This window comes from Trachurus trachurus (genome assembly GCF_905171665.1).
Source record: "Trachurus trachurus genome assembly, chromosome: 1".
Classification (NCBI taxonomy): domain Eukaryota; kingdom Metazoa; phylum Chordata; class Actinopteri; order Carangiformes; family Carangidae; genus Trachurus; species Trachurus trachurus.
The window spans coordinates 3,548,998-3,573,043 of record NC_139891.1 but is presented as its reverse complement, the minus strand read 5'-3'; the positions used below and the strand labels follow the sequence as shown (position 1 = coordinate 3,573,043).

The 24,046-nt window shown below is 43.3% G+C and overlaps 1 protein-coding gene across 2 annotated transcripts in view; it reads left to right on the top strand.

The window, feature by feature from the left end:
* The window catches only part of LOC310986164 (SEC14-like protein 1), a 33,988-nt gene extending 10,791 nt beyond the window's left edge, over nt 1-23,197 (top strand). The window contains exons 3-17 of one of the 2 annotated variants that reach the window (XM_083971975.1): nt 8,188-8,337; nt 9,376-9,507; nt 10,621-10,749; nt 11,857-12,130; nt 12,257-12,366; nt 12,540-12,729; nt 13,384-13,472; nt 14,449-14,519; nt 15,421-15,592; nt 15,902-16,036; nt 16,189-16,323; nt 17,303-17,554; nt 17,653-17,831; nt 18,302-18,328; nt 20,353-23,197. In XM_083971975.1, coding sequence (XP_083828101.1) covers nt 8,188-8,337; nt 9,376-9,507; nt 10,621-10,749; nt 11,857-12,130; nt 12,257-12,366; nt 12,540-12,729; nt 13,384-13,472; nt 14,449-14,519; nt 15,421-15,592; nt 15,902-16,036; nt 16,189-16,323; nt 17,303-17,554; nt 17,653-17,831; nt 18,302-18,328; nt 20,353-20,458 — 2,151 coding nt within the window. In that variant the 3' untranslated portion in view covers nt 20,459-23,197. The remainder of the gene's footprint in view (nt 1-8,187; nt 8,338-9,375; nt 9,508-10,620; nt 10,750-11,856; nt 12,131-12,256; nt 12,367-12,539; nt 12,730-13,383; nt 13,473-14,448; nt 14,520-15,420; nt 15,593-15,901; nt 16,037-16,188; nt 16,324-17,302; nt 17,555-17,652; nt 17,832-18,301; nt 18,329-20,352) is intronic. The other variant, XM_083971976.1, reaches the window with a different exon arrangement.
* Nucleotides 23,198-24,046: the final 849 nt, after the last annotated feature.

The following is a 24,046-nucleotide window of genomic DNA, read 5'->3' as shown; positions in this document are numbered from 1 at the left end:
CCTCAGTGTCTTTTGAATGATGTGACAGTGAAAGCTTGGTGTGGCGGAGTTATGTCTCTATAAGCCGTATCCCAGCTGTAATGTGTAAACTCAGCAATTCTTGTTGTCATTATGGTGTCTTTTTGATGGCCAACAGATGGCCGTCCTGCTGCTCTCTGTTCCCTGGTGCACACACACACACATCCAGTCATGCATACATAACCCTGTACTGCAGTTGACCATATTGCATGGCCAAATAAATATTTCCGACCGGACATTCACAGAGCATTCCAAAAATATTTAGACCCTCACACATTTTGTCATGTTGCAGCCCTATGCTAAATCTCTTTAGATTCATTGAATTTCTCATCTATCTGCACTCAATACGTGGTAATGACCAAGCAGAATGAAATCGCTCTGTCAGGTTGTCCGGGCGTCAGTGGGACAGACTTTTGGGTTCAAGTCAAAACTCTGACAGAGTTGTCCCTAAGCTGCTCCTGTGTTGTCATAGGCAAGTGCTCCGGGTCATGGCCCTGTTGGAGGGTGAACTCTTGGCTCAGTCTGAGTCTTCAGGATTAGGTTTTCTTCTGGATATCTCACTACTTTGCTGCAGCCAGCTTTCTCTCCACCCTGACCCGTCTCCTTGTCCCCTGCTCTGAAAACCACCCCCACAGCATGACGCTGCCATGGTCATACTTGTTTGTTGGTATAGTACAGGGGAAATTATGAGTAGTGCCTGTTCTCCTCCCAAAAATGACAGAAAGAACCGAGGCCAAACTGTTAACTCTTAGGGTGTATTCAGACATGTAGCCTGCTTGCTTTGTTCATCAGACCAGACGTCAGTATGTCAGTGTGATGTTTCAGTTTTCTAAAATCACATTTTCACTTTTAAATGGTCGTGTAACGTTGCTGACTGATGACATTAGACAATAAAGCTGCAATATAGTAAAAGTAAATATGCATAGAAAGTTCTCATGTAAAGTTGACAAGTTGTCCCTCTGTGACTCAGCCGTTCCAGGCCGTTCTACCATTACAGTGCACACTGTAGCAGTGAGATCAGTGGAAGAAGAGTTGTGGGTGGTATGGCATTCACAGACTAAAGGCTCTATTGTTGCATCTTTTCAATCAGGAGATTGTTCTCTCTCCTACTCCACATCCAGTCCACACCTAAGCTCAGATGTATGTGGATCCCGTGGATGGAGAAACTTTAGTATTCTCGCCGTCTGACATCGCCCTTGATTTATAGTGACGATGATTCTAATAACCTATATTTATGACAGCAGCGCAAACATTTGATATTGGTTTAAGTTAAGTGCTGTGCAAATGGAATAGTATTAGCAATATGCCAACACTGCAGGGCTGTATCCACAGCATCCCTGTGGCACTGCAGGGTAAAGCCGTCGAACTGGTTGGCCCGCCGACAGAAAGGATCTTGATACATCACAGGATTTTTTTTTTCCCAGTGTGGTTTTACCTACTTCGGCTCACACGAGCGCCTTCCTGTTGAAATGCTCAGCCCGTAACCTGCGCACAGGATGAAAGGAAGAGATGAGTCATGGTGAAACCCACCTTGTTTAAAGCCCTATTGGACAAAATGAAGTTCCTACACCATTATCTGGATACTGTGGCAAGGATGATAGTGGATTTTACCGATCAAAGCTGTACTCGGTAACAATGAACAGAATGTCAAGTAGTGATTTATGTCATATACAATATTTATTTGTCATTGAATTCCCTTGGTGTGTGGTTTGCTCTCACATGTTTTAGTCCGTTTCTTTCATCTTGATCATCACCAGTATCCCAATGAACCAGTCCCACCTGTCTAAGTTGAAAGCTGACAACTCTCATGTAACAAAAAAAAAACACTGCACACAATCTGTTTCCCTTTGCACCCAAAAGGTGCAGAAGGGACCCAGAGTTGTGAAGCTTTCTTCTCTGTAACCTTCCTCCTGCTCCCCGCCCCGTCCCTGTCGATGACCCAGTTTGCAGTTTACAGCTTAGCTCTCAGAAATGAAAACCAGGAGGAATTTTTCCTTTCCATAAGCCGCTCTCCGTGCCTCATTCTCTGTAACTTCCCCACCTCAAATTATGTCAAAAGATGCCAGCAAGGTTTTGTGTGTCAGGATCATTATTTTCAGCAGAGAGTCTTGTAGCTGCAGCAGGATGTCTAAATGAATGAGTGTGACATGAGCTGCCATTTGTTATCCCACTGGTGCCCAGTGACGGTAAGGAGTGAGGAACTGATCTGTAGGCCCAATGGTTTCAGATGTTTTTGTGACCACTCCTCTGCTCCTCCATCCTTCCATCCACATTGACAACACAGAAAGTCCAAATGTGACTGTACCAGTGTTTGATCCGTCATGAGGTCCCTAACTGTCCAGGGTGGTGAACTTGTAAAGATTATTTCCACCAAACGTTGGCTAAATGACGTCATGGCGCTGCCTCTGGCCCTCATTCAAAGCCATGTTTTGTTTGTATGTGATGTCAGGGGGGTGGGGGTGTGTGTAGTCAATACACAATCTGTATCGGGCCGTTTTAAGAGGGAACACTGGAGAGCGGCTTCATAGCACGGCTGAGGTGTGGCACCACTCCTGACACTGCAGCCTCTTGTTAGTTGTCTGTGCATGTGTGAGACAGAGAGATGCTGGCATGATGGGGCCGACACATGTTGGTAAAACTTTGTGTATTCAGTTAGGGCTGTCACTCACAATCATGAAATGTCGGTTAATGATTAATTGCCATACAAATAATTGTAATCAACCATTTAATAGTCTTTTTTGATCATTTTATGATGTTTGACTTAAGAAGTTGCAGCTAAACCCATGATGCTAATGTCAATAGATGCTCATCGAAATGCAATCGCCGAATATTAGAAATAGGATGAACAGTTTGTGTGCTCCACTCATGTGCAAATATAGCGAAGAAGAAGAAGCAGCAACTTGATGTCATCAAGAGGACCAGTCAAACCTCAAACAGTGGAAACGACTTGGAAATAAAACATTTCTGCTAGTTTCATCCAGATGAATGGAAACCATTTTAACGATTATGCAAAATAATTGCGGTCACCGGTCAGGCAATTATGTAACAATTGTGACGGGCCTACATTCAGTACGCGTATGCTGCTGGTTTATGACTGAAACCAGATGTGTAATTCATCCGGACTGTTCCTGATTTGTTTGTTACTAGAGAGACTACAGGGGTTGTTTACTAGTATGATTGAATCCATTTGAAATGATCCAATCAACTGTTTCTTGTGCATCACTCATAGGTATCGGTGCAGTTTGTCACTTCCTCCTGTGAATTTCCTCGAAGTATTTAGAAAATGCAGCCTTATCGACTGCTGCATCTCAGGCCTCGATGTACTACTCTGTGTGTTTACATTTCATCTCTTAACTGACCTCAATCAGGTATCTTCATCTTAAAAGTGTGCACAACTAAAATGTTCCCGTTTTCCCAGGCCAGGCATCAGAGAAGCCGGCCGATATAAATAGCAGGGGCTGACCTCTGGGCAGCTGTTGTCTCTATTACACAACCATTTTCATAAGCTCCAGAGATGTAACACTGCTACTGAGGAAGTTGGAAGTGTTCTCCGGTCATTGTGTCGCACCTTGGGGACCTAATGAGCCTGCGATTTTCCCTTTTAACACCAGCAGACTGACCCTCTCTCACTTTCAGTATTTGACCAGACAAGCAAATGATATTATCAAAGATAACAGCAGTGAGAGTTGGGTACTTCCACAAACTTTTTTCCGACCAGCTGATACATTGTAAATTTTTACTTTAGATGGTATTCTTGAACTTGTCTGGTGTATTATTTAGAGACGGAGCTTCTCGTAGGCGGTGAAAATACGCTGATTAATCGTCCCCCATTCACAACAGTGTACTGCTGTGTCTCTGTGCAGCGTGATGCCCCGGTGTTTCTCAGTGGATCTCACTGCATCTAGTGTACTTAATGGGCATTTGTAGCTCATACAACCCCACTTCAAAAACACTGAACTATCCCTTTAAATTGTCATTGATGTACAGCACTCAAACTTAAAAGAATGAGATGAAAATACATTTTCCTGTGTTTGTTTACGCTGTGCCTGTAGCTATATTTAAGTTAGTTTTTTAATGCCAAAACTTCAAAACAGATAATGGCTGGGCTTCCTGCCAGTGCTCTTGTTTCTTCCCCTTCAGTACATCACACATACACAAGCACCACGCAGCCCTTTGTGGTCCTGGAGTCTGTTATGAATCCTTCGGAACTGCTGGATTTCCTGAATCTCCCTCCTGAGCAGAGCAGGTCTTATTTTCCAGACCCGTGCCTCTCTCCACTCTGCCGCTTGTTCCAGGAAAATGTTTTCCTGCGTGCGCAGGAAGGGTTTAAGGAACCATGTATTGTTTTTAGATTTTCTCTCATGCGCCCCTGGAAAGCATATGTTCCGGCCAAATTCCAGGGACCTTTGCTCACGGCTTGGCCAGTCGAGGTGTGTCTGAACACATCCTATCACCATGGCGACTTGGAAGTTCTTCTTCCAGTCGAACACGCACACTGGTTTTTGAGCTTTGAGAAAACAGAATAGGTTTTGTTTTGTCGTCTTTGTGCTGAAGTGTTCCAGGAAGGAGTTAAAGCTCGGGACAAATGAATATTTACTGCCGTGGAGCTTGGTTCCCGTGGCTGTTTGGGTCCATGTGTCATCAGCTCCTGCTCCTTATCCCAGAGACCGGCTGAATGAAAGGGTGGCATCATGTACAAACAGGAATGTTTGTTGTTAAACCGCTGCTTTGGCTGTCTATGGAGAAGTCACTTGGGAGTCTCGTTGAAATGTTAGATGGAGTTGAATGGATTATCAGCGGTGTCAGGTGTACTGGATGTTCTGAAGCTGTAGCTTTTTGTTTGTTTTTGGTTCACCTGCCGTGTAATAATGGACCCATTATGTGCTGTTGAGTTAATAGATTGAGCACTAGGCAGAAAGGCTGGGTCGTGTCTTCCAGGGCATCAGGGCCATGTGTGCGTGCAATGGTGGGGGAGAGGAGGAAATAATGAAGCGATGGCAAACAGTGTAGGTCAATATAGACTTAAGTAATTATTTGAATGCCAAATGACCTGAATATGACTCAGTGTTATTTTAGCCATGTTTAGCTGTGTATTGTGACTCATGCTTCACAGAACACTTCATAACATAATGGATTATTGAAGGAGGTTTTCAATAGAGGGGACACGAGTTTGTTCACCACCCTGTTTTGTTGACACACCTGGAAAGACCAGACTGGACTTAAATGTGTCTTAAATAACTTATGCAAATGGACACTGAAATACTGGTTTACTCAGGTCAAGGGTGTGAAACTCAGTTTAGTTCAGGGGCCACATACAGCGCAGTTTGATGTCAAAGGGGCAGAACTAGTAAAATAATGGCATAACCTGTAACAACAAGAATTCTAAACTTTTCCTTTGCTCTAGTACAAGAAGTATTAAGATGTTAACATTTAATGAACTATCCTTTTAAAAAACATGTAACATGTTACCATGTAACCTGATTTTTCGTTTGGAGAAAAATCTGTCAACAATATTATACCTCTTCAGTCCTCTATGTAATTTTCACACTTTCGCAGGCCACACGTTTGACACCTGTGGCTTACTACTTAGATGGAGAATTTCCTGTTTTCAATACTAAATCATTCACAGTGTTTTCTGTGCTCAAAGAGCAGATAAAAAAGTAAAGTGCTATTTGTTTAGTTCAGGCTGTGGGTGTTTGTTTGTTACTCGTAGAGGTTCATTACATCTGTAAAGTAAAGCCTGCGTTTTGAACAGCATGTCAGCCCATTGTCTGAGTGACGAGCAGCAATGTTTTTGACGGGACCGTTTCATTTGTGGCGGAGTTTTTGTCGACGTATGGTCGTTTTTTAATGGGCCAAACTAATGTTTACAGTGGGTGGCGTTGTGCTGACAGCAGTACAAAGCCTGCACCCAGTGTTCCAGAGCATTAGGGCTGAAAAACAGAATTCACTCAGCCAGCCAGCGGACAGCGCGCAGCTGAGTGGTTGAGCGGCCCTGGCAGAGGCATGCCAGGAGCAGCTGAACCCACTAACTCGCTATTTGGACACCCAACAATGGCTGCCGCTGCTCACCATGCATAATGTTCTAAACCCACTCTTGTGTTTGTTTGTTTGTGTGGAAACGTTCACAACAAGGCAGTTTGGATTGAACAAAACATTTTTTATCAATTCTACCTTGCATCTAACTCCAAATTTGTTCAGATTTGTTAAATGTTAAGAGCTATTTAAAGGGATATTTCAACATTTTCGCAAATTTGCCCATTGCCATAATCCATATAGTCTTAGGGGTAGGTTTGTTATCTTTAATTGTCGGTGCAAGCTATTTTTCGATCAGCAGGGCAGAGATACGAGCTGCTCAGGCTAATGCTACAGAGGCATATGGTATGTCCGGCTTTCCCTCCCCAAACTCATCAAATACACAATCCAACAACTCCAAAACGCTCTGGTGGACAAGTTACAGTATGACCTGCACATTCACCACACTATGAAATAATAACGGAATGTTACCAGACAGAGTTGTTGATGAGGCAAACGCATAGCTGAAACTACAGACACGGCTGCTGGGCGGAGTTATTTCAGAAGCGCAAGTAGTTCCGAGTATTTGCTTCATGTGTCATAATGTTACATAATTATATGTAATACCGTGGAGCTTGTGTTCTCCCCCACCAAAAACAGCTTGCACGGACAATTAAAGGTAATGAACCTACTCCTAAGACTATAGGGATTATGGCAAAAAGAAACAAATTTTCATATTGATCTCCTGTTCTCATGGGTTTTCAAAGGTCCTCAAGGACATAGGTCGTCCTGAGCTCCACAGAACACAGAGCCTTTATCAGCGCTGCTCAGCTGACACTAACTGTGCCAACCCCAAACGTCTTGTGAGAAGCATTGCTCTTTCTTAACACAGTACGTCCCAGCTCTGGCTCCCACTTAAATCTCAGCTGGCACTCTCATTGTCAGGCATACTGTTTATCTCCAGCCCGTGTCTTCGTACAACAAGTGCAAGATTTGCAGCTGATAGGTTAGCAATGCTGCATTCCTTACAGTACATCTTGTCTGAGAAAGACAAGATGTACTGATGCGATGTGATCTCCATTTTTTATTATCTCTGTACTCCACCACTCATTTGCTTATTTACTAACAGATAAATGCATTCTTTCACATCCTGGAGAAGCTAATTGCTCAGGATTAAATATGCAGGGTACATGACATTAGAGTCTCAGACTAGTTCAGTGTTAAAACCAACTTTTATCATGAACACTAGCCTGTGTTTGGACTTGCCAGTTATGCAGCCAACGCCAGTCAGATCCAAGATAGAGGAGAGCTGTGTCGATAAAGAAAGGGGAGCTGCTGCTGCTGCTGCTGCTGCACACTGTCGCAGCCACAGCCCAGTTGCATAACCACTGGCTGGCTTCTCTACAAGTGCAAGTGCTGAGTTTGCCTGTGTTTTGCATTTTATGAGAACACATAATTCGGAGGCGCATTATTGCCCCAGGGCTCAGAGCCTGTTATTGTGTGTTGAGCCCTTTGTTATAAAGGAATTAAAAAGTGCTTCTGCTGTGGCTTAACTCAAGTTTGGACCGGAGCTTTTGTTACCTCACTTGTTTGCTTGAGCGATTCTCTCGGTGCTTGCGGTCTTAACTTCTTCTTTTTTTTTAATGAATATTATATAAGCTGGTGGTTCAAGACTTATTCCAGCTGTGTACTATTATTCTTTTAAACAAAGCTGAATTTATCCTGAGCCTTTCAATCATATTTATAAAACTAAACATTGATGGGCAGAGTTTAAGTAAAGGTTTTTTCCAAATACAGGAAATCTTGAAAAAGTGTCCACTATGCAGTTTAAAAAAAAAAAACTTGACTACCCTTCTGGAATAAATGAGTGGTTTTAATGGGATATGAGCAGCTATATGATTTTTAAAAAAGTTTTGTTTTGTTTTCAACAAAGCCTTTTTCTCAAGAAAAGACAGAAACTTTTGACACCTGATGTGTGCTCCTGACTACTATCATGAATACACATTGATGCAAATGTCAACCTCCTTGTGTTACAATACAGGAAGACGGATGCTTCTTTATTTACTAGAATGAAACTTGAATCCTATAAAGATGATTTCCCGGAGTGAAAGCCGTCGTGTTAACTGAAGATTATGTTTCTATTTCCTCTCTCAGGCCTACGAGCGCCGATTCCCCACCTGTCACCTCATCCCCATGTTTGTGGCGAGTGACGTGGTGAACGAGGAGAGCAGCGAGGACGGAGCCACCCAGAGGGTCGAGCGCCGCTGTGCCCTGGATGTGGACGCCCCACGCCTGCTCAAAAGAGTATGTTGTACATCAGATCTTCAGTTCATGCATTGTGGTTATTGTTCTTCTTTCAAGCTCCTTCCCTCACTTGAAAAGATTAGATTGTTTAGAGTTCTCAAAGGGCCTGACAATTAAAACCCGGCCCGACCTGCGGGTGTTGAACCGAACCCGGTCTTATTACATTCTACATACCTTTATTAGAGGAGAAGCCCCTTGAGCTGCACCAACTCGTTTTGGAGGGGGTCCTTAAGGGGTTCTAATAAACTAAACGCATGCTTGATTATAATAGTGATGATGACATGTAGGTTAAAATTAATTTTCTATTGCACCAACCTTACTGACGTGATGTAAGTTGAACGAAATACCAAATCAGAACCAGCAAGAAGATGTGTTCAATCAAAAAAAAAAAAAAGCCCAAGGCCGACCCAGGGTCAATAACGTGATGAAACCCAATGTCAAGTGGTGTAACCGCCTGGTATTTTTTCATAATAATCTGACTATATACAGGAAAATAAATCTGGACTCAAATGTGGAATAAATTATATTCACTTTTGCAACGCCACACTAAGTTTCTTAACAAGTTTTACATAATTTGTCACATTATTTAGAAGAAAAGCGGTGGTATTAGGATATGTCCTGCTCAGTGTTGCCAAAATGCAATAAAATTTAAAACGCAGCAAAAATCTATTTCAATGTAATGTTTTCAGAAGAAAGTCTATATTTATGAACACTTAAATCCAGTGTAGGTGGATAAAATATTTAATATTTATCATTCTTTTGACATTTTCAGGGGCATTCAGTCAGCCTATTAAAAAATGTTCAAATGACATAAAATCAACAGGAATACAAAATGTACATTTGAACAAATCTAATACTTTTAAAACATTTTTAAAGGTATTTCTGAATTGCTCATCTTGCCAACCCAAATTTGTCACTGTCACCAATATGTTGTCGGTCCGTTGTATCGTTTTACAGCCTTTTACCAAATATGGTGTGTCATATCGGTTTAGTAACTCAGTTTCTTGTAACACGAGTTGCTGTGTGTGTGCTCGGCAGATCGCAGGTGTGGACTACGTGTACTTCATCCAGAAAAACACGCTGAATCGAAAGGAGAGGACGCTGCACATCGAGTCCCACAATGAGACCTTCTCCAACAGGGTCATCATCCACGAGACCTGCTGCTATTCGGTCAGTTGCACCTCTGCGTTGTTCATGAAAAGCAGCTTGTCACACACATCTGAATATTCTCTGGATAGGTGGCCACAGAGAGCGGATATAACCGTGATCCTGGTTGTTTAGGCGACACGCTTAACCCACTGTGTTGTATACAATCACTCACCTAACAAGGAAACACACATTCTGTGAAGCTGTTGTATGTCTGCTAAATAGAAAACTCTTGCAAACACACCCATGTTAATGTTTCTGCTTCCTCCAATCTCTGCCCAGCTTCCTCACAGGAAAACAAAATCCATGTTTAAAGCAGCGCTGAGCATATTGCCGGCCTTGGCAGTCCATATCTCTGTGAATTATTCAGTCCTTTTACACTCCGGCTGCTGGACGCCCTCAAAGACTGATCTGAAACCAGCGCTGCTTCCTTTCATTCTAGCTGCTGCACTTTTGTGCACTGTCTATTCATGAATGGATGTGCTCTGAGTTAATGAGGTCAAGCACATTGTATTAGCCTCCAACCAACTAGTGTGCTAATTTTAGGTCCAGGACACACACAGAGGTTCTTATTGTGTGCTAACAGTAACTGGGAAGGACAGCTCTGTTGGACTGAGCTAATGAACCTGGCTAAAGCTGAAATATTTTGGTAGCCAGGGGCAATGAAGCTACCAGCACACTGCTTTCAACACTGAGTTGCACTTTTTTATAATGCATTTGTATACACCAAAATCTGTAATTTTTTTAAAGTCAGGCCTCACATCTGTAGAGCTTCCACAGCTGTGCTACACACTGAAACAAATACGACACTGATGATTTTCTTCAGTTTAGTCTGAAAGCAACTCTGTTCGGCTGTTGAGATTTTTCTTCATAACCTTCACACCACACACCACAGATGTGTGTACTCTCGTACGTTCGCATGCTGTTATTTTTAACTCCACGTTGTTTATGTGTAATGTGCTGGCTAATTTTACATGGACAGAGTGACACACTGTGTGAAGATTACTCTCTGCATGCGTCATCTTCTAGTGAAACCGGGTGTACTGTACTGTACAGTTGCCATAGTAACATGGTGACCCTGTTTCTGCATGTGTATACAGTATAAAATACAACATGTGCTTTAATGTGTGTGTAAAGGTTCACCCGGAGAACGAGGCCTGGACGTGCTTCGAGCAGACCGCCAGCCTGGACATCAAGTCATTCTTTGGCTTCGAGAGCACAGTGGAGAAGATTGCTATGAAGCAGTATGCCAGCAGTATCAACAAGGTGTGTGTGGGGGTTGTTGGATCTAATGATGACATCTACATATTCACTGGTACTGTAAATCCAGCATAATGGCTGTTATTATGTGAAGTCTGGCGGTAAGAGGTTTCTGCTGCATGACTCACTCGGTCCAGCTCATCCTGTAAATAAACTTGTATAATCTGTTAATGTGGACAGTCTTCTATTGTTGGCCCGGTCAGTTATCTAGCTTCATTTGAGGTGAATGCGGGTCATGTTGAGTGTACTCCTTTAATTTAGTTCCTCTGTAGGCAGAATTTTAGTAGTCGATACCAATACCAGTACATTTCCACAATTCTCGATACTTCTTCGATTCCATGATTAAGAAGAAAAAAAACCAAAGAACCCATGTGTTTCTAAATTTATTAGGCTACTTTATTAAAAAAAGTTAACATCAAACATTAAATTTAACATCAAACTTTCTTGTATTCAAGCTCCACTGAGCTTCAACAACTTCTCACACTGCACAGAATTTAAAGAGCAGACAGAAACATGAAGTAAGAACAGAGTTAAAATGGTAAATATGGCTCAACACAAAGTGTTGTCATTACTTGTATCCTTCAAGTAGTTCAACAAAAGAACTGTTCTCATTTATTCACTTTTAGGCTGTTTTCACACAGACTGGTGCCAAGATGATACACTACTCCACTTTTCAGCTCGTACGTTTTGCGTTCATACACGTTTGTTTTTTCTCTGGTCCAAACCATCATGGATGTATTATGATCCAAACGCTGCACTACTGTCAGAGTGTCATGTTTCTATGACAACTGCCCGGAGAAAGACGCTCGTATACTGTCTGGTCCACGCCAGTCCCAACAGCGATCAACACAGGGAAAGCTGTATTTTAGGTACTCACAGTACCAGCACAATGCAGATACTGACGTATTTTTTGCGTGTTGGCATCAACTTGGTACTGGAGTATCTGTTCTTGTGACAACCCTATCCCTCTGTTTCCATCCCCAAGTTTGAATACAGCACAATGAAGGTATAACAGCAGTAGGGCGGTTGACCTGTTCTAGATTCCTCTGTTCCCTCCTGCTTTTCTCACCCTGACTCTCATGCCTCCTTCTCTTGAACGTATCTTCCTCACAGGGGAAAGAAATCATTGAATTCTACCTGAGGGAGCTAGAGGATGAGGGGATCACCCAGGTGCCCCGCTGGTTGCCCTCAGCCGCTTCCCTGCCCCCCCCAAGGCCAACCACCCTCTCCACCAGCCCACCTGAACCCCCCAAGCTCGTAGTGACGCCCGATGTTTCTGCTCCACCGCCCACCAGCACCAAGGACAGCACCTCCCAAGACGCCAAGCAGGACAGCAGCACACTGCAGGCGGACAGCCTCACTGAGATTCTGGCTGGTACACCTGAAGGTGTGTTCCTGCACATCCCAGCGCTCGTCATGTTCACATTTTCAACCAGTGACAACAGTAGAGGAAAACCACAAAAAAGTTTGTTTTCAGTGTTGTAATTTGAGGTGTCATGTCTTTCCCTCGCAGACAAATTGGATGCAGATTATATCAAACGTTACCTAGGCGATCTGACCCCCATGCAGGAGAGCTGTCTGATTAGACTTCGCAAATGGCTGCAGGAGACACACAAGGGAAAGGTAACACGCTAATTTTCCACGTCCAGATTTTATCATCAGGTACACAACACAGAAAGTTAGTTTGTTTCAGACTTTGTATCATTTTTTACTCTCCTAGCTACCAGCTACTTTTTTAAAGATTCTGTTCATTCATTGTGTTTGTGCTTGTTTCAAATTCTCCGCCTGCCGTCCAGATCCCCAAGGACGAGCACATCCTGCGTTTCCTGCGGGCCAGGGACTTCAACATGGACAAGGCCCGTGAGATCCTGTGTCAGTCGCTGACCTGGAGGAAGCAGCACCAGGTGGACTACCTGCTGGAGACCTGGACTTCACCGCAGGTCCTCCAGGACTACTACACAGGAGGCTGGCACCATCATGACAGAGGTAGGCTTTGATGCACAGCCACACTCAACAAACTTCTTTCTCTTCATGTGAAAGCACATTTAAGAATGACAAGAAATGAACATAGAACCTTGAACCTTACAATTTTGACTTGCATAGACCTGCACCATGGAGACCTGCACCATGGAGGAGGGTTAGTTTATGCTGTTAACTAGAGGAAGATCTCAGTTTCTTACTCTCTCCACTTACACACAGACACACTAGAGTCATTCTTAGGAACCTGCAGCTGTCAGCTATGGACGTGAATTCAACATGAGACCAATTTAGTGGCACCACTTGGTTACCCAAACTCACATACAGTCAAAATCTTCAATTTGATATGTCTGTGGATCCCTTATTTACAACAGGGGGGCAACTGTTGACAAAACAAATCAAATTCGAGTGGCTTCTAGTACTGTATGTTCCCACAACAGTCAGCAGTAAATCTTTTCATTTCATTCTCTTGTCAAGTGTTTTTATGGGATGAGCAGGACAGAACATGAAAGCATTCCTCAGTGTACACAGTCACTTACTGTCTCTCACAACTGAGGAACTCACAGGCAGCTAAAGCAGCGCAGACCCTTACACTTAACGTACAGGCCCCTCAGAATGTAAACAGCGTGATGGATGGTGTAAATGTTTGTTCCGTTCTTCTAGATGGCCGTCCACTGTACATCCTGAGGCTGGGCCAGATGGACACTAAAGGACTGGTCCGCGCTCTCGGAGAGGAGTCTCTGCTCAGACACGTACGTAACCCAAGCCGCGACGCACTTGAAGTTTGCATTCACCAATGTGGGTCAAAACATTTCTAGGTCAGGCTGCTGCTGGTTGGATTACAGGTTAGGGCATTAGTGTGTGCTGGCAATGTCCCGACAAGTGTATTAACACCAGGATGTATACACTATAGGATATGTATAAATAGTCAGTTTATTCACAGTGCTGCCCTCACTGTAAGGCCAGGGTCAGACCTGAGATTAACCTGCATCTTCAGGGATCTGATTACAAGTGGTCACAAGTACAGGACTGTGCAAAGGCTTTAGGCACTATAAGTAAAGTGAAGATACAGTGTCTTCAGTGTCTTCTGTCTCTTCATGTAATCCCAGACTGACTCCATAATGTTGAGATCAGGACTGTGTGGGGGGGCTATACCATCTTTTTCAGGACTCTGTCGTCTTCTTGTGAACTAAATTTGTGGGTCATTGTCATGCTCAGAGGCCTCTCGGATGGTGGTGCATAATGGATAAGAATCTAAACATCTGAGCCTGAAACTTTTGCACACTACTGTATGTCCGCACAAACCTGCTTTAAAATGTGTCTCAATTGACCACATTTAATCAGATCTCACTTTGTCCTTTTATATGCAAATGAATGGGTGTGTGTTGCCCCCCCCACACTCCCCACCCCACAAACAAGCAGGACAGGTTTTGAGAATGAATGCACTATGCACAGCTCTTACAATGAAATGCATTTTTATCTATTTAAAATGTTAAATAATTGTTGGTTTGTAATGAAAATGACTGCAACTGGGGCAGAAGAAGTGAGCCCCCTAACCCTTCACACTTGAACTTAGAATTGACAACATGTAATCGGATGATCAGAGATGGATGTTGATCGCCGGTTTGAGCTGGGCCAGAGTCACTGGTTGTCTGAGAACTGTGAGAGCCAGATGCGTGAAATCTAAGAAAGAGAAAAGACTGCTAAGTTCATAATGTGTCTCTTTAGGTGCTGTCCATCAACGAGGAGGGTCTGAGACGCTGTGAGGAAAACACCAAGGTGTTTGGTCGACCAATCAGGTAAGCCATCATGAAGCAGTAACTATGATCATGTGTTATCAGGGAAACGTCATTGTCAATATTTGTCTAGTATTATCAGTCTCTCACATTACAGCTTTTCTCAGTTAAATATCTATGTCTGAATATCTTGTGATTCCTGGACTGTTGGTAGAACGAAACAGGCATTTTGAAATCATCTTGGACAGTTTTTTTTTCTAACATTTTAGACTAAAATAAAATCCTAAATTTAGCATTGTGGAGTTTTTTTTCTTCTTCAGTGAAACATGTGATGGTGTGCACTTAAGGTGGTGATAAAAAAAGAGTGTGTTAAATATGAATAAAAACAAGCAAGGGCAAATCATCAGTTTTGCTGATGATTTGCAAAGCTACTTCCACTGTAAAAAATATTTGAATAGTTTTAAGTGCAGTTGTAGATCGATCGATTAAATATACTACTACTTTTATCACCAAACAGCATAGAAGCTTTCTGGATTCTGTTCAGATGTTACAGGTGCACACACACACACACACAGAACATGGAGTGTTATCTCCTCCAAAATGGAAAGAATGTGCGAGGGTCCTCTCTGGGCGCAGTGATTCAGATGGCGAAAGAAGAGAGAGTGGGAGAGAGTGAACAGAGATGGAATCTGTCGGAGGAAGTGGCGGGGATAAGAGCAAGACGGCATGTGAACTATGAACGGCCGTCACGTCACAGCTCTCAAGCCAGAGCAGATAAAGTGAAAGGGAAGACGTGCCGGGCTCCAGAATTAGCAAGCGTTGCCATCACCACTTAAGCTTCACTTCAGAGTGACAGGTGCTAAGTGGTCAGAAAGAGGCTGCAGCCCAGTAGTGCATGTCAGTGTGTCTGTGTGTGTTACATGCAGTTATCCACACTCTAATCCTCTGACTTCCTGTCCTGTAGCTGTTGGACATGTCTGGTGGACCTGGAGGGGCTGAACATGCGTCACCTGTGGCGACCGGGGGTCAAGGCGCTGCTGAGGATCATCGAGGTGGTGGAAGCCAACTACCCAGAGACTCTGGGCAGACTGCTCATCCTGAGAGCGCCCAGGGTCTTCCCTGTCCTGTGGACACTGGTGAGGACCAGGAAGGATGCACATTAGCTCCAAAAATACCTAGTCGTGCTTTGAGAGTGGTTCATCCACACTCTCATACACAGAGAACCTCATCATCACATCACAGCACACCATAACAGCTGTGTTGTTAAAAATATCAAAGTCTCTGTGAGAAACGGGAAGCTTAACAAACTGCTAACCGTCACCCACACAACACATTGTTCTGTTCCTGTTATTCCACTGAATTCATACATTTCTGTCTGGCAATAACTACAATTCATCCAGTTTGATGTGTCCCTGACCCATATGCACTTCTGCTTCTGGCTGCAGGTGAGTCCATTCATCGATGAGAACACCCGCAAGAAGTTCCTCATCTACGCAGGCAACGACTACCAGGGTCCTGGAGGTCTGGTAGACTACATCGATAAGGAGATCATCCCTGACTTCCTGGGAGGAGAGTGCATGGTGAGCATCTGAAGATTGAAACTGCAAGGTTTTTTATTTTGAGAAAATGGTTTAGTTCAGGAGTTTCTGGGACACGGCATCGCCCTTACACTCTTCTCTCCTTCACTGACCTAATTCACATACGTGCACATGCTGCTTCTTCTTCTCCGCAGTGTGAGGTACCTGAGGGCGGTCTGGTCCCCAAGTCCATGTACCGCACAGCTGAGGACATGGAGAACGAGGATGTCCGCCTGTGGACAGAGACGATCTACCAAAGCGCCAGCATCTTCAAGGGAGCTCCACACGAGGTGAGGCTGAACGGCACCAGGGTGGGAGGGAGAATGCTAAGTATGTGGTGGTGGAGGACAGGAGAACAGAGAGCTGCCTCATCTCTCTGATAGAGGTTTTGTTGCAAATTCTGCCACCTAGTGGTTGTTACACATTGATGACCACTTAAAGGGACATTTCAACATTTTGGCAAATTCCCCTATTGCAATAATCCCTATAGTCATAGGAGTAGGTTCATTACTTTTAATTGTTGGTGCACGCTGTTTTTAGATCGGTGGGGCAGAGACCTGAGCTCTGCACGGCGTGCAGTATTTTTGCCTTTCCCTCATAGAACTCCTCAAATACACAATCCAGCAACTCCAAAACGCTCCAAAAAAGTTGTGACCTGCACATTCACCACGCTATGAAATAATAATGGAACGTTACAAGACGGAGTTGTTTTAGAGGCAAATATATAGCCGAAACATGTTAAATAACGTTATTATCTCATAGTGTTGTGAATGTGCTGGTCACAACTTGTCCACCAGAGCGTTTTGGAGTTGTTGGGTTGTGTATTTAGTTTGATGAGGGAAATGTGGAAATACCATGAGCCTCTGTTGTGATAGCTGAGCAGCTCGCACTGATCTAAAAACAACTTGCACCGACAATTAAAGGTAATGAACCTACTGCTAAGACTATAGGGATTATGGCAATAGGTGAATTTGCCAAAATGTTGAAATATCCCTTTAACGGGTAGGGAACACAGATGTGCACCAGATGTGGCACGGCTTTCTCACATAATCTGCTATTAGGGTCATGTTACATAATTCAAATTCAAAAGAAAAATGCAACAATTGTATCGCTGTAGCCTCTGAAACGGCCACAATCCACATTTTTAAATACACCATAAGGAACATGAACATTGATATAATCTCTGCCAAAGGAAAATAAGAGCACAAGCTTAGGTATCTCTTAGTTACAGTTTCTGTCTCTCCTCCCTCTTCTCGTTCCTCCAACCAGCTGCTGATAGAAATCATCGACGCCTCCTCTGTCATCACCTGGGACTTTGACGTGTGCAAAGGCGACGTGGTTTTCAACATCTACCACTCCAAGCGCGCGCCCCAGCCGCCACGCAAAGACCCCCTGGGCGCACACGGCATCACCTCTCCCGGAGGCAACAACGTCCAGCTCATCGACAAGTCGTGGACGCTGGGGCAGGATTACAGCATGGTGGAGTCTCCGCTCACCTGCAAGGAGGGAGAGAGCGTGCAGGTCAGTGTCCAGGATCACAAACTACACAATTAAAAAAAAAAAAAAAAAAAAACCTCCACGGCTTGTCACTTTGATTAACGCCGTCCTCCTCTCCTCAGGGCTCCCACATAACGCGATGGCCAGGCTTCTACATCCTCCAGTGGAAGTTCCACAACATGCCGGCCTGCTCGGCCACCAACATGCCCCGCGTGGACGACGTGCTGGCCACGCTGCAGGTCTCCTCGCACAAGTGTAAAGTCATGTACTACACCGAGGTGTTGGGCTCCGAGGACTTCAGGTTGGTATATCTGAGACAGACTGTGTGTGTTTCTGTGTGAGTGAATGACCGGAAGACAAAGACATACATTTGTGTCCATGCTATATACACGTGACGTGCGTGAGTCCATATTTTGGCTGTTTTCTCAGGTGTTCTACCATGATGTTATAGTTTTATTTCCATTATTCCTTTGATTGCTCATGTTTCACTCCTGTCTCCTTTCAGTTTTCCCCCTCTACAACCTTCTACATAGCGACACGTATGATTTAGGATTAAATACGTAATGCCGCTAAAACGACCTTATGAAAAGCCTCAGGAGCATCATGAGTTTTTTGTAGGCCCAGAGTTTTCAAGAGGATTGCTTCCCTGCCTGAGAAACTCCTTTTTAATCCTACTTTTTCTGTCCAATCCGCTTCTGTTCTATCTCTTACACTCCCCCCCCCCCCCCCCCCTCCTCCTCCTCCTCCTCTTCTTGTCTTCCTCCTGTGAAGAACCGCTTGCTGTGATGTGCAGAGTTTGTAAGTGGCTCAGTGTTTGCCCCTTTTCCTTTAGCTCAACCTCATTCCCCATCGCTGCTTTTGGCTGCTGATCTGAACGGCCCCCTCCATGGCAGTCTTGCTTCTAACGCAGCACAGAGATGCCCGTCTGCATCTGTTCTTGCTCATGATTTACAGTTTTGCATTAACAAGAATTTGACGCTTTATTCACACTGGAGAAAGAGTCCCTGCACTGAAACTACAGTCTTAACTCACTGGCTTCAGTTACTGTGCTTGCATCACTAACAGTATTAGCAATTTGAAATTGTGTTGCTTCCAGCACACTTGTGATCAGCTGCTGTATATCCAAGTGTACACCCACACACACACGGACAAACCAACACATGCACTTGTTTACCCTCCTCAAAAAGACATTTTCTTGGTATTTATTTTTCTCATCCACTCATCCACGTGTACTACCAACCTACTGAATCTCTCCGTTTTTGCTCAGTTCATTTTGCTTTACGTTCTAAAACAACTTTGAGATCACCATCTAACTCTTTATGGTAGAGTCTAATGTGATGTTTTCCTAAAGGTTTAATATTTAGTGTAGATCTGAAACACCTTTATACGAGGTGGTTCCTTCTTTTGTCATCTCTGTGATTTATTATAGGAAGCTGCATAGCAACCTATAAATACTGTATAAGATGCATTTTAATGCAATAGGACTCTGGCTCACGAGTCATGACCCCTTAAGCTTAATGGGATAGTTCAGCTCTTTGAAGTGGGGTTGTACGAGCTACAAATGCCCATTAAGTACACTGAATTTTGAATTTGAGTGATTGGATTGATGGAAAATGTAAAAGTCTGCAAATGTACCTAATGTGATGCAATAGAATACCTAAACATCCAGTGACCCGTGTGGCTCAGAGCTGGTCAGAACGACTCTTTGTACTCATCGATCGCCAATAACAACAGAGCAATACAAATATGATCATAATACTACTACTGTAAGGATAAGTCAAAGATTAGTTGCCAGGCAGAATTCTGCTCTACATAATATTAACATTTTCCAAAGTGAAGTGAAGAAGAGTTATTGTACCGTCATATGTTCCTGCTGTCATATTTGACTTTCTGAAGTATTATGATTATGTTTGCCTTTCCTTTCAGCTGTTAATACTAGACATCCTAATGCATAATCATATCTTGTCATGAATTATGTAGATACACTCAGTGTATTAGGTACATGATAAATCCTCACTTCATGAAGATTATGAAGTTTTGGAGTCTGCAGCTTGTGGTGCTGTTGAACTGTATTGCAGTGTTACAAGCTGCAACAGGACTCCTGTATGTGTTAGTTTTAGCAACATGTACCTAATAAATCTGCAGCTGAGTGTATGTGATTCATTGAAGACATGAGCTTCAAAGACTGTCTTGGCAAAAATGTCCATATTGATTTCTTATTGACTCTTTGCTCCAAGAAATGTGCCAAGCCAAGCAGCCTCCTACTACAAACTGTAACAAAACTTGTTTTTGCTTAGTCATACAGAACGCAATGCAAAAAGAAACAAGGCACAAACAAGAAAAATAAATCTATGCTTTGCCATAGGCAGCCAAACCTTCAAACATGCAAAGAAGCCAAAACAGCAAAAGCTGGTTTGGATTTGCATGCAAGGAGTTCTGCCACTTTCCTCAACAAAACACACTCACAAACTCCAGTCGCAACCATCGCCCCAGAAAGTATTCCTAATAAAAGAATCAGTGGAACGTAGTAGTAACGAGTATTTGGCATTTTGATCTCCTAATTCTCTTTTCCCACACACTGTGGGTTGCTGCAGCCTATGGCGGAGCCTCAGTCTTATGTGCCACACACACACACAGTGTGAATTAAAAGCCCTCCAGTAAGTTTGATTTGGCTGCATGGTTGGTTCTGCATCACAAGCACGAGTCGTGCACCCCAGAATGCGTTCACGATCAGACCGAGGCTGCGCACGTGTTGCATACAAATGACCTGCTGTGTCCCCCTCCACGTCTCACATGTAATCCTGTTCTGTCTCTTTCCACAGGGGTTCAATGACCAGCCTGGAGTCGAGCCACAGCGGCTTCTCCCAGCTCAGCGCCGCCACCACCTCCTCTAGCCAATCGCAGTCCAGCTCTATGATCTCCAGGTAGAAAACTGAAGAGAAGGACTAAAACATCCCCCCACCCTTCACTGCCTTTATCATCAACACTGAAGCCAACTCTTCTCCTGCCCCTGCCCCTTCCTCCAATGCGTCTTTGGACTCTGATCCTATTGCACAGCCAGTCTGTATGGAACTGAAGCATGCTTGCACAAACAGAAGACAAAGAATTTAAAAACCATCTGAGGCAAAAAGAAAAAGAAAACCAGACTGTACAATTTAAAGGGCTGATTTTTGCACAACGGTCATAGATTTCTCGTGTCTGGCACTTTCTGACAGGCAGCAGTTTGAATCATTGAACGTGTTTGTTTGCATCATGTCGTGCGCATGGTAGACAAAGTGAAAGGCGGAGAGTTGGGTGGAGGTGCCCCCGAGGCACCGGAAGCTGAACGAAGCAATATTCTCATCATGAGAGCGACAGGACTGGATGACGACCCTGGAGACACTGTTACATTCATTGCATTTACATGTACATCCACAAACGGTAATGAGGCGACGCATACCTCACTCATGTGCGTCTGCTAGGAAAAAAAAAAAAAAAAGACTACATGTGCTGTTACATTCACACGGACATTCGATGACTTGCAAAAATTGACAGTGTTTGCCATATTGTTACCAGAGATGTTTGTCCGTTCTGGTGAACTGTTTATAGGTCAAGTGGGCGGGGTCAACTCTTTAGACCAGGTTGGACCATCACCTGCAGATATATTTTTACAAACTGTAAGGAATCAACGGAGCGGGTGGAGCTCAGCGGATCACGACGACGCAGGCGGTGTCATGAGCGTTCTGACATGTCATGTGGCGTCATGCGGCACAGCCCCACCCGTCCGTCTCAGGAGGGCTCAATCACACCTTGAAAAGCATTTGACTATTTGACCTGGGTCCGACTCTTAGCGAAGTAAATCCGCTAGAAGCAATAACACAAGTTTGACTTTTTACTGTGTGAATTATTTCTATTTATCATGAGGGTTGTACGTGGAGGATCATGGGTGCTGATTTGCAGATGACCATTTTGTCGTGTACAGGCAGACGAGTCAAACTGAGCCAGTAAAACCGCTACACTCCGTGGCATCTACATTATCACATTATCCTCTCTGTTAACCATTTTGTCAGGAGAGACACAAATTGAACTGGCCAGATTTCCTGCTGGACACAGACGGTTTATTATCCTCTTCAGTAATCAATACCCAGAATCAACCGCAACTTCGTTTGCTTTGTGTCCGGCGTCTGCACAATTGAGGAACTCAAGTCAAAGTCAAGTCATCGAGGAGATGCCTTGTCACTGATATGTGAATGTGCTACTGATTGGTTCGCTGGCGCTGGCCAATGAAATGCGCGAACCTGGAGGGTCGTGGTGTAACTGGGCGGAAGCGCCATCGTTGTCTTTGTTTCTCTTTCAGAGCGATGTGGGTCCTGGTGTGCTTTGGGGACGAATGTTTGTGATTTATCATTTGATGGCGCGCCAGTAGACGACATATTGAAACTGTACATGTGTTGGTGTCGGTTGGAGTTTGTTACTGTTTTATTTCAGAGATGAGTACTTGATGGGGTGAAGCGGTGTGGTGTGTTGCTGCATGCTCACATGGTGATTGGGTTTACAGATTTATTATTTAAGAATAAAAAGATAGCCATTCTAAGAGCCATGTGTCAATAAATACCATTTTAGCCTTCGTAAGCATTAACTTAGAAATGTACCTGCTTTTTTTCAAGGTCACCACTGTAATAGATGAGCGATTGTGAATTGAATGAACATTTCTAAATGCAACACATCCATGCAACAGATTTTGTTTTTGTTTGTTTTTAGTTTTTTTGATACAGTTTATTTGGTTAATAAGCACCGATGACTTCACATAGATCGGACTCCCTGTCGAGGGCAGAAATGATCACTGTTGCCAAGAGTCACCGGCTGCTGTTGCCATGGTAAACGAGTGCAGCTGATAGCAAAAAGAAACAAAAACGACAAAAAACACAGATCAGATGGAGACTTGCTCCTGTACTAGTTCTGGCCCGGCCTGTTGTTGTTTTTTGATACATGAAACTGCTTGTTTTTAACTGTAAATGAAAGGTTAACATGTGGTCACTGTTTGTCATTAACTGCAATAACATGAAATGCTTTACTGAGAAAAGGACCTCCTCAGATTGAGGGCTATTGGGTGTGTGTGATGGTATAAAAGGATGAATGTCAGGAACTGTGGCATAAAACACATGCTTGTAAAGTGTGTATTAACACTCCTTCTGAACCCTCAGGGCCAGAGTGTGTCACCACTCGGCCTCTTCCGCATGTCTACAACCACACAACTAACCTTCCCTCACTCGGTTATTTCTCCAGGAGGCTTTGTTTCCTTTTTCTTCAGTGGTTCAACCGATGAAACGAGCAGCATCACTGCAGACCTAACTACTACTACAACTATATTTCCTTCTCTCTATCTACTCCTTGTCATTTGTACTCTCCTGTTTTGCAGTTTTGCTTTCAAACACTTCATTGTGTATATCTTAGAAAGCAGAGTGGACCTTTTGATTGAAGCCATAGGCATATACACTGAACTCTTTTCATCAAGATCTCATTGGCAAATGAGGGCTATAAGTGTTTGTCTTGACCGGTCAACACACCTGTCTGTGTCCCTGCTTCCTTTTCTCACATGGTTGCATATCTTCTCTTTACCTTGGTGTGAAAAATTATGTAAAAAGTACATGTTTGAATTAATGAGAATACGGCGCCTTTACATGTTTTGAAAACATTAAACTTGAATAATGAGAAAATACATGCTATTGTGTCGCATTGATTTATGTCTGCATCTGTGAATTTGCTGCTTTTCATCATGTGATCATGAACTAAAGGTTTCTATATTTCAGAACACAATAGAGAATATCACATATAGAAAAATAGCATTAGTTTAGTTTTTCCATCATTTTAGATGACCTGTCTGAATCTTCTTTTGGTATTCTGTCAGTACAGACAAATAAATCTCCCTTTGGGGATTAATAAAGTCTTTTCTTATTCTTATTCAGTGCTTCTGTGGGTAAATAAAGGTCACACCAATTCTGTATTTAGACAGACCTGCTGATGTTTTGCAGTGCAGACCACAAGATAGAGCAAAGCAACACTATGTCTTACCTCATAAGCAGTTGTCATTAAATGCTATTATCTAATTAAAAACCTGATTTTCCAGAAGTTAAAAGCAGTAAGACTCAGTTCCACAGCAGCCAGATGAAACTTGAACTGCTAATTCTTCCTGCAAATATGATTATCATGGGATTTCATCATGGCATTTGAAATGTTTTCTATAACTACATGTGACTTACATGACTGACAATTGATTGATTGATTGAAACCTTTATTTATCCCCACAGTGAGATTCAGGTGTCAGAAAACAGCAACAGTAAAAAAAAAAAAAAAGTGTCAAGTCCGTGTGCAGTTCTGATTTTAAAAATACAGTATGTGCAAAAGGTGCAGTTCACTATGCGGGTAGGTACGGACGACCCTCGTATTGTTTCATAACATATCATTTACCATGAAAGTTTAACAAATAAAGTATGTTTTTGTTATTGTAGTTTCTATTCTAAAGATGCTATTGAAATG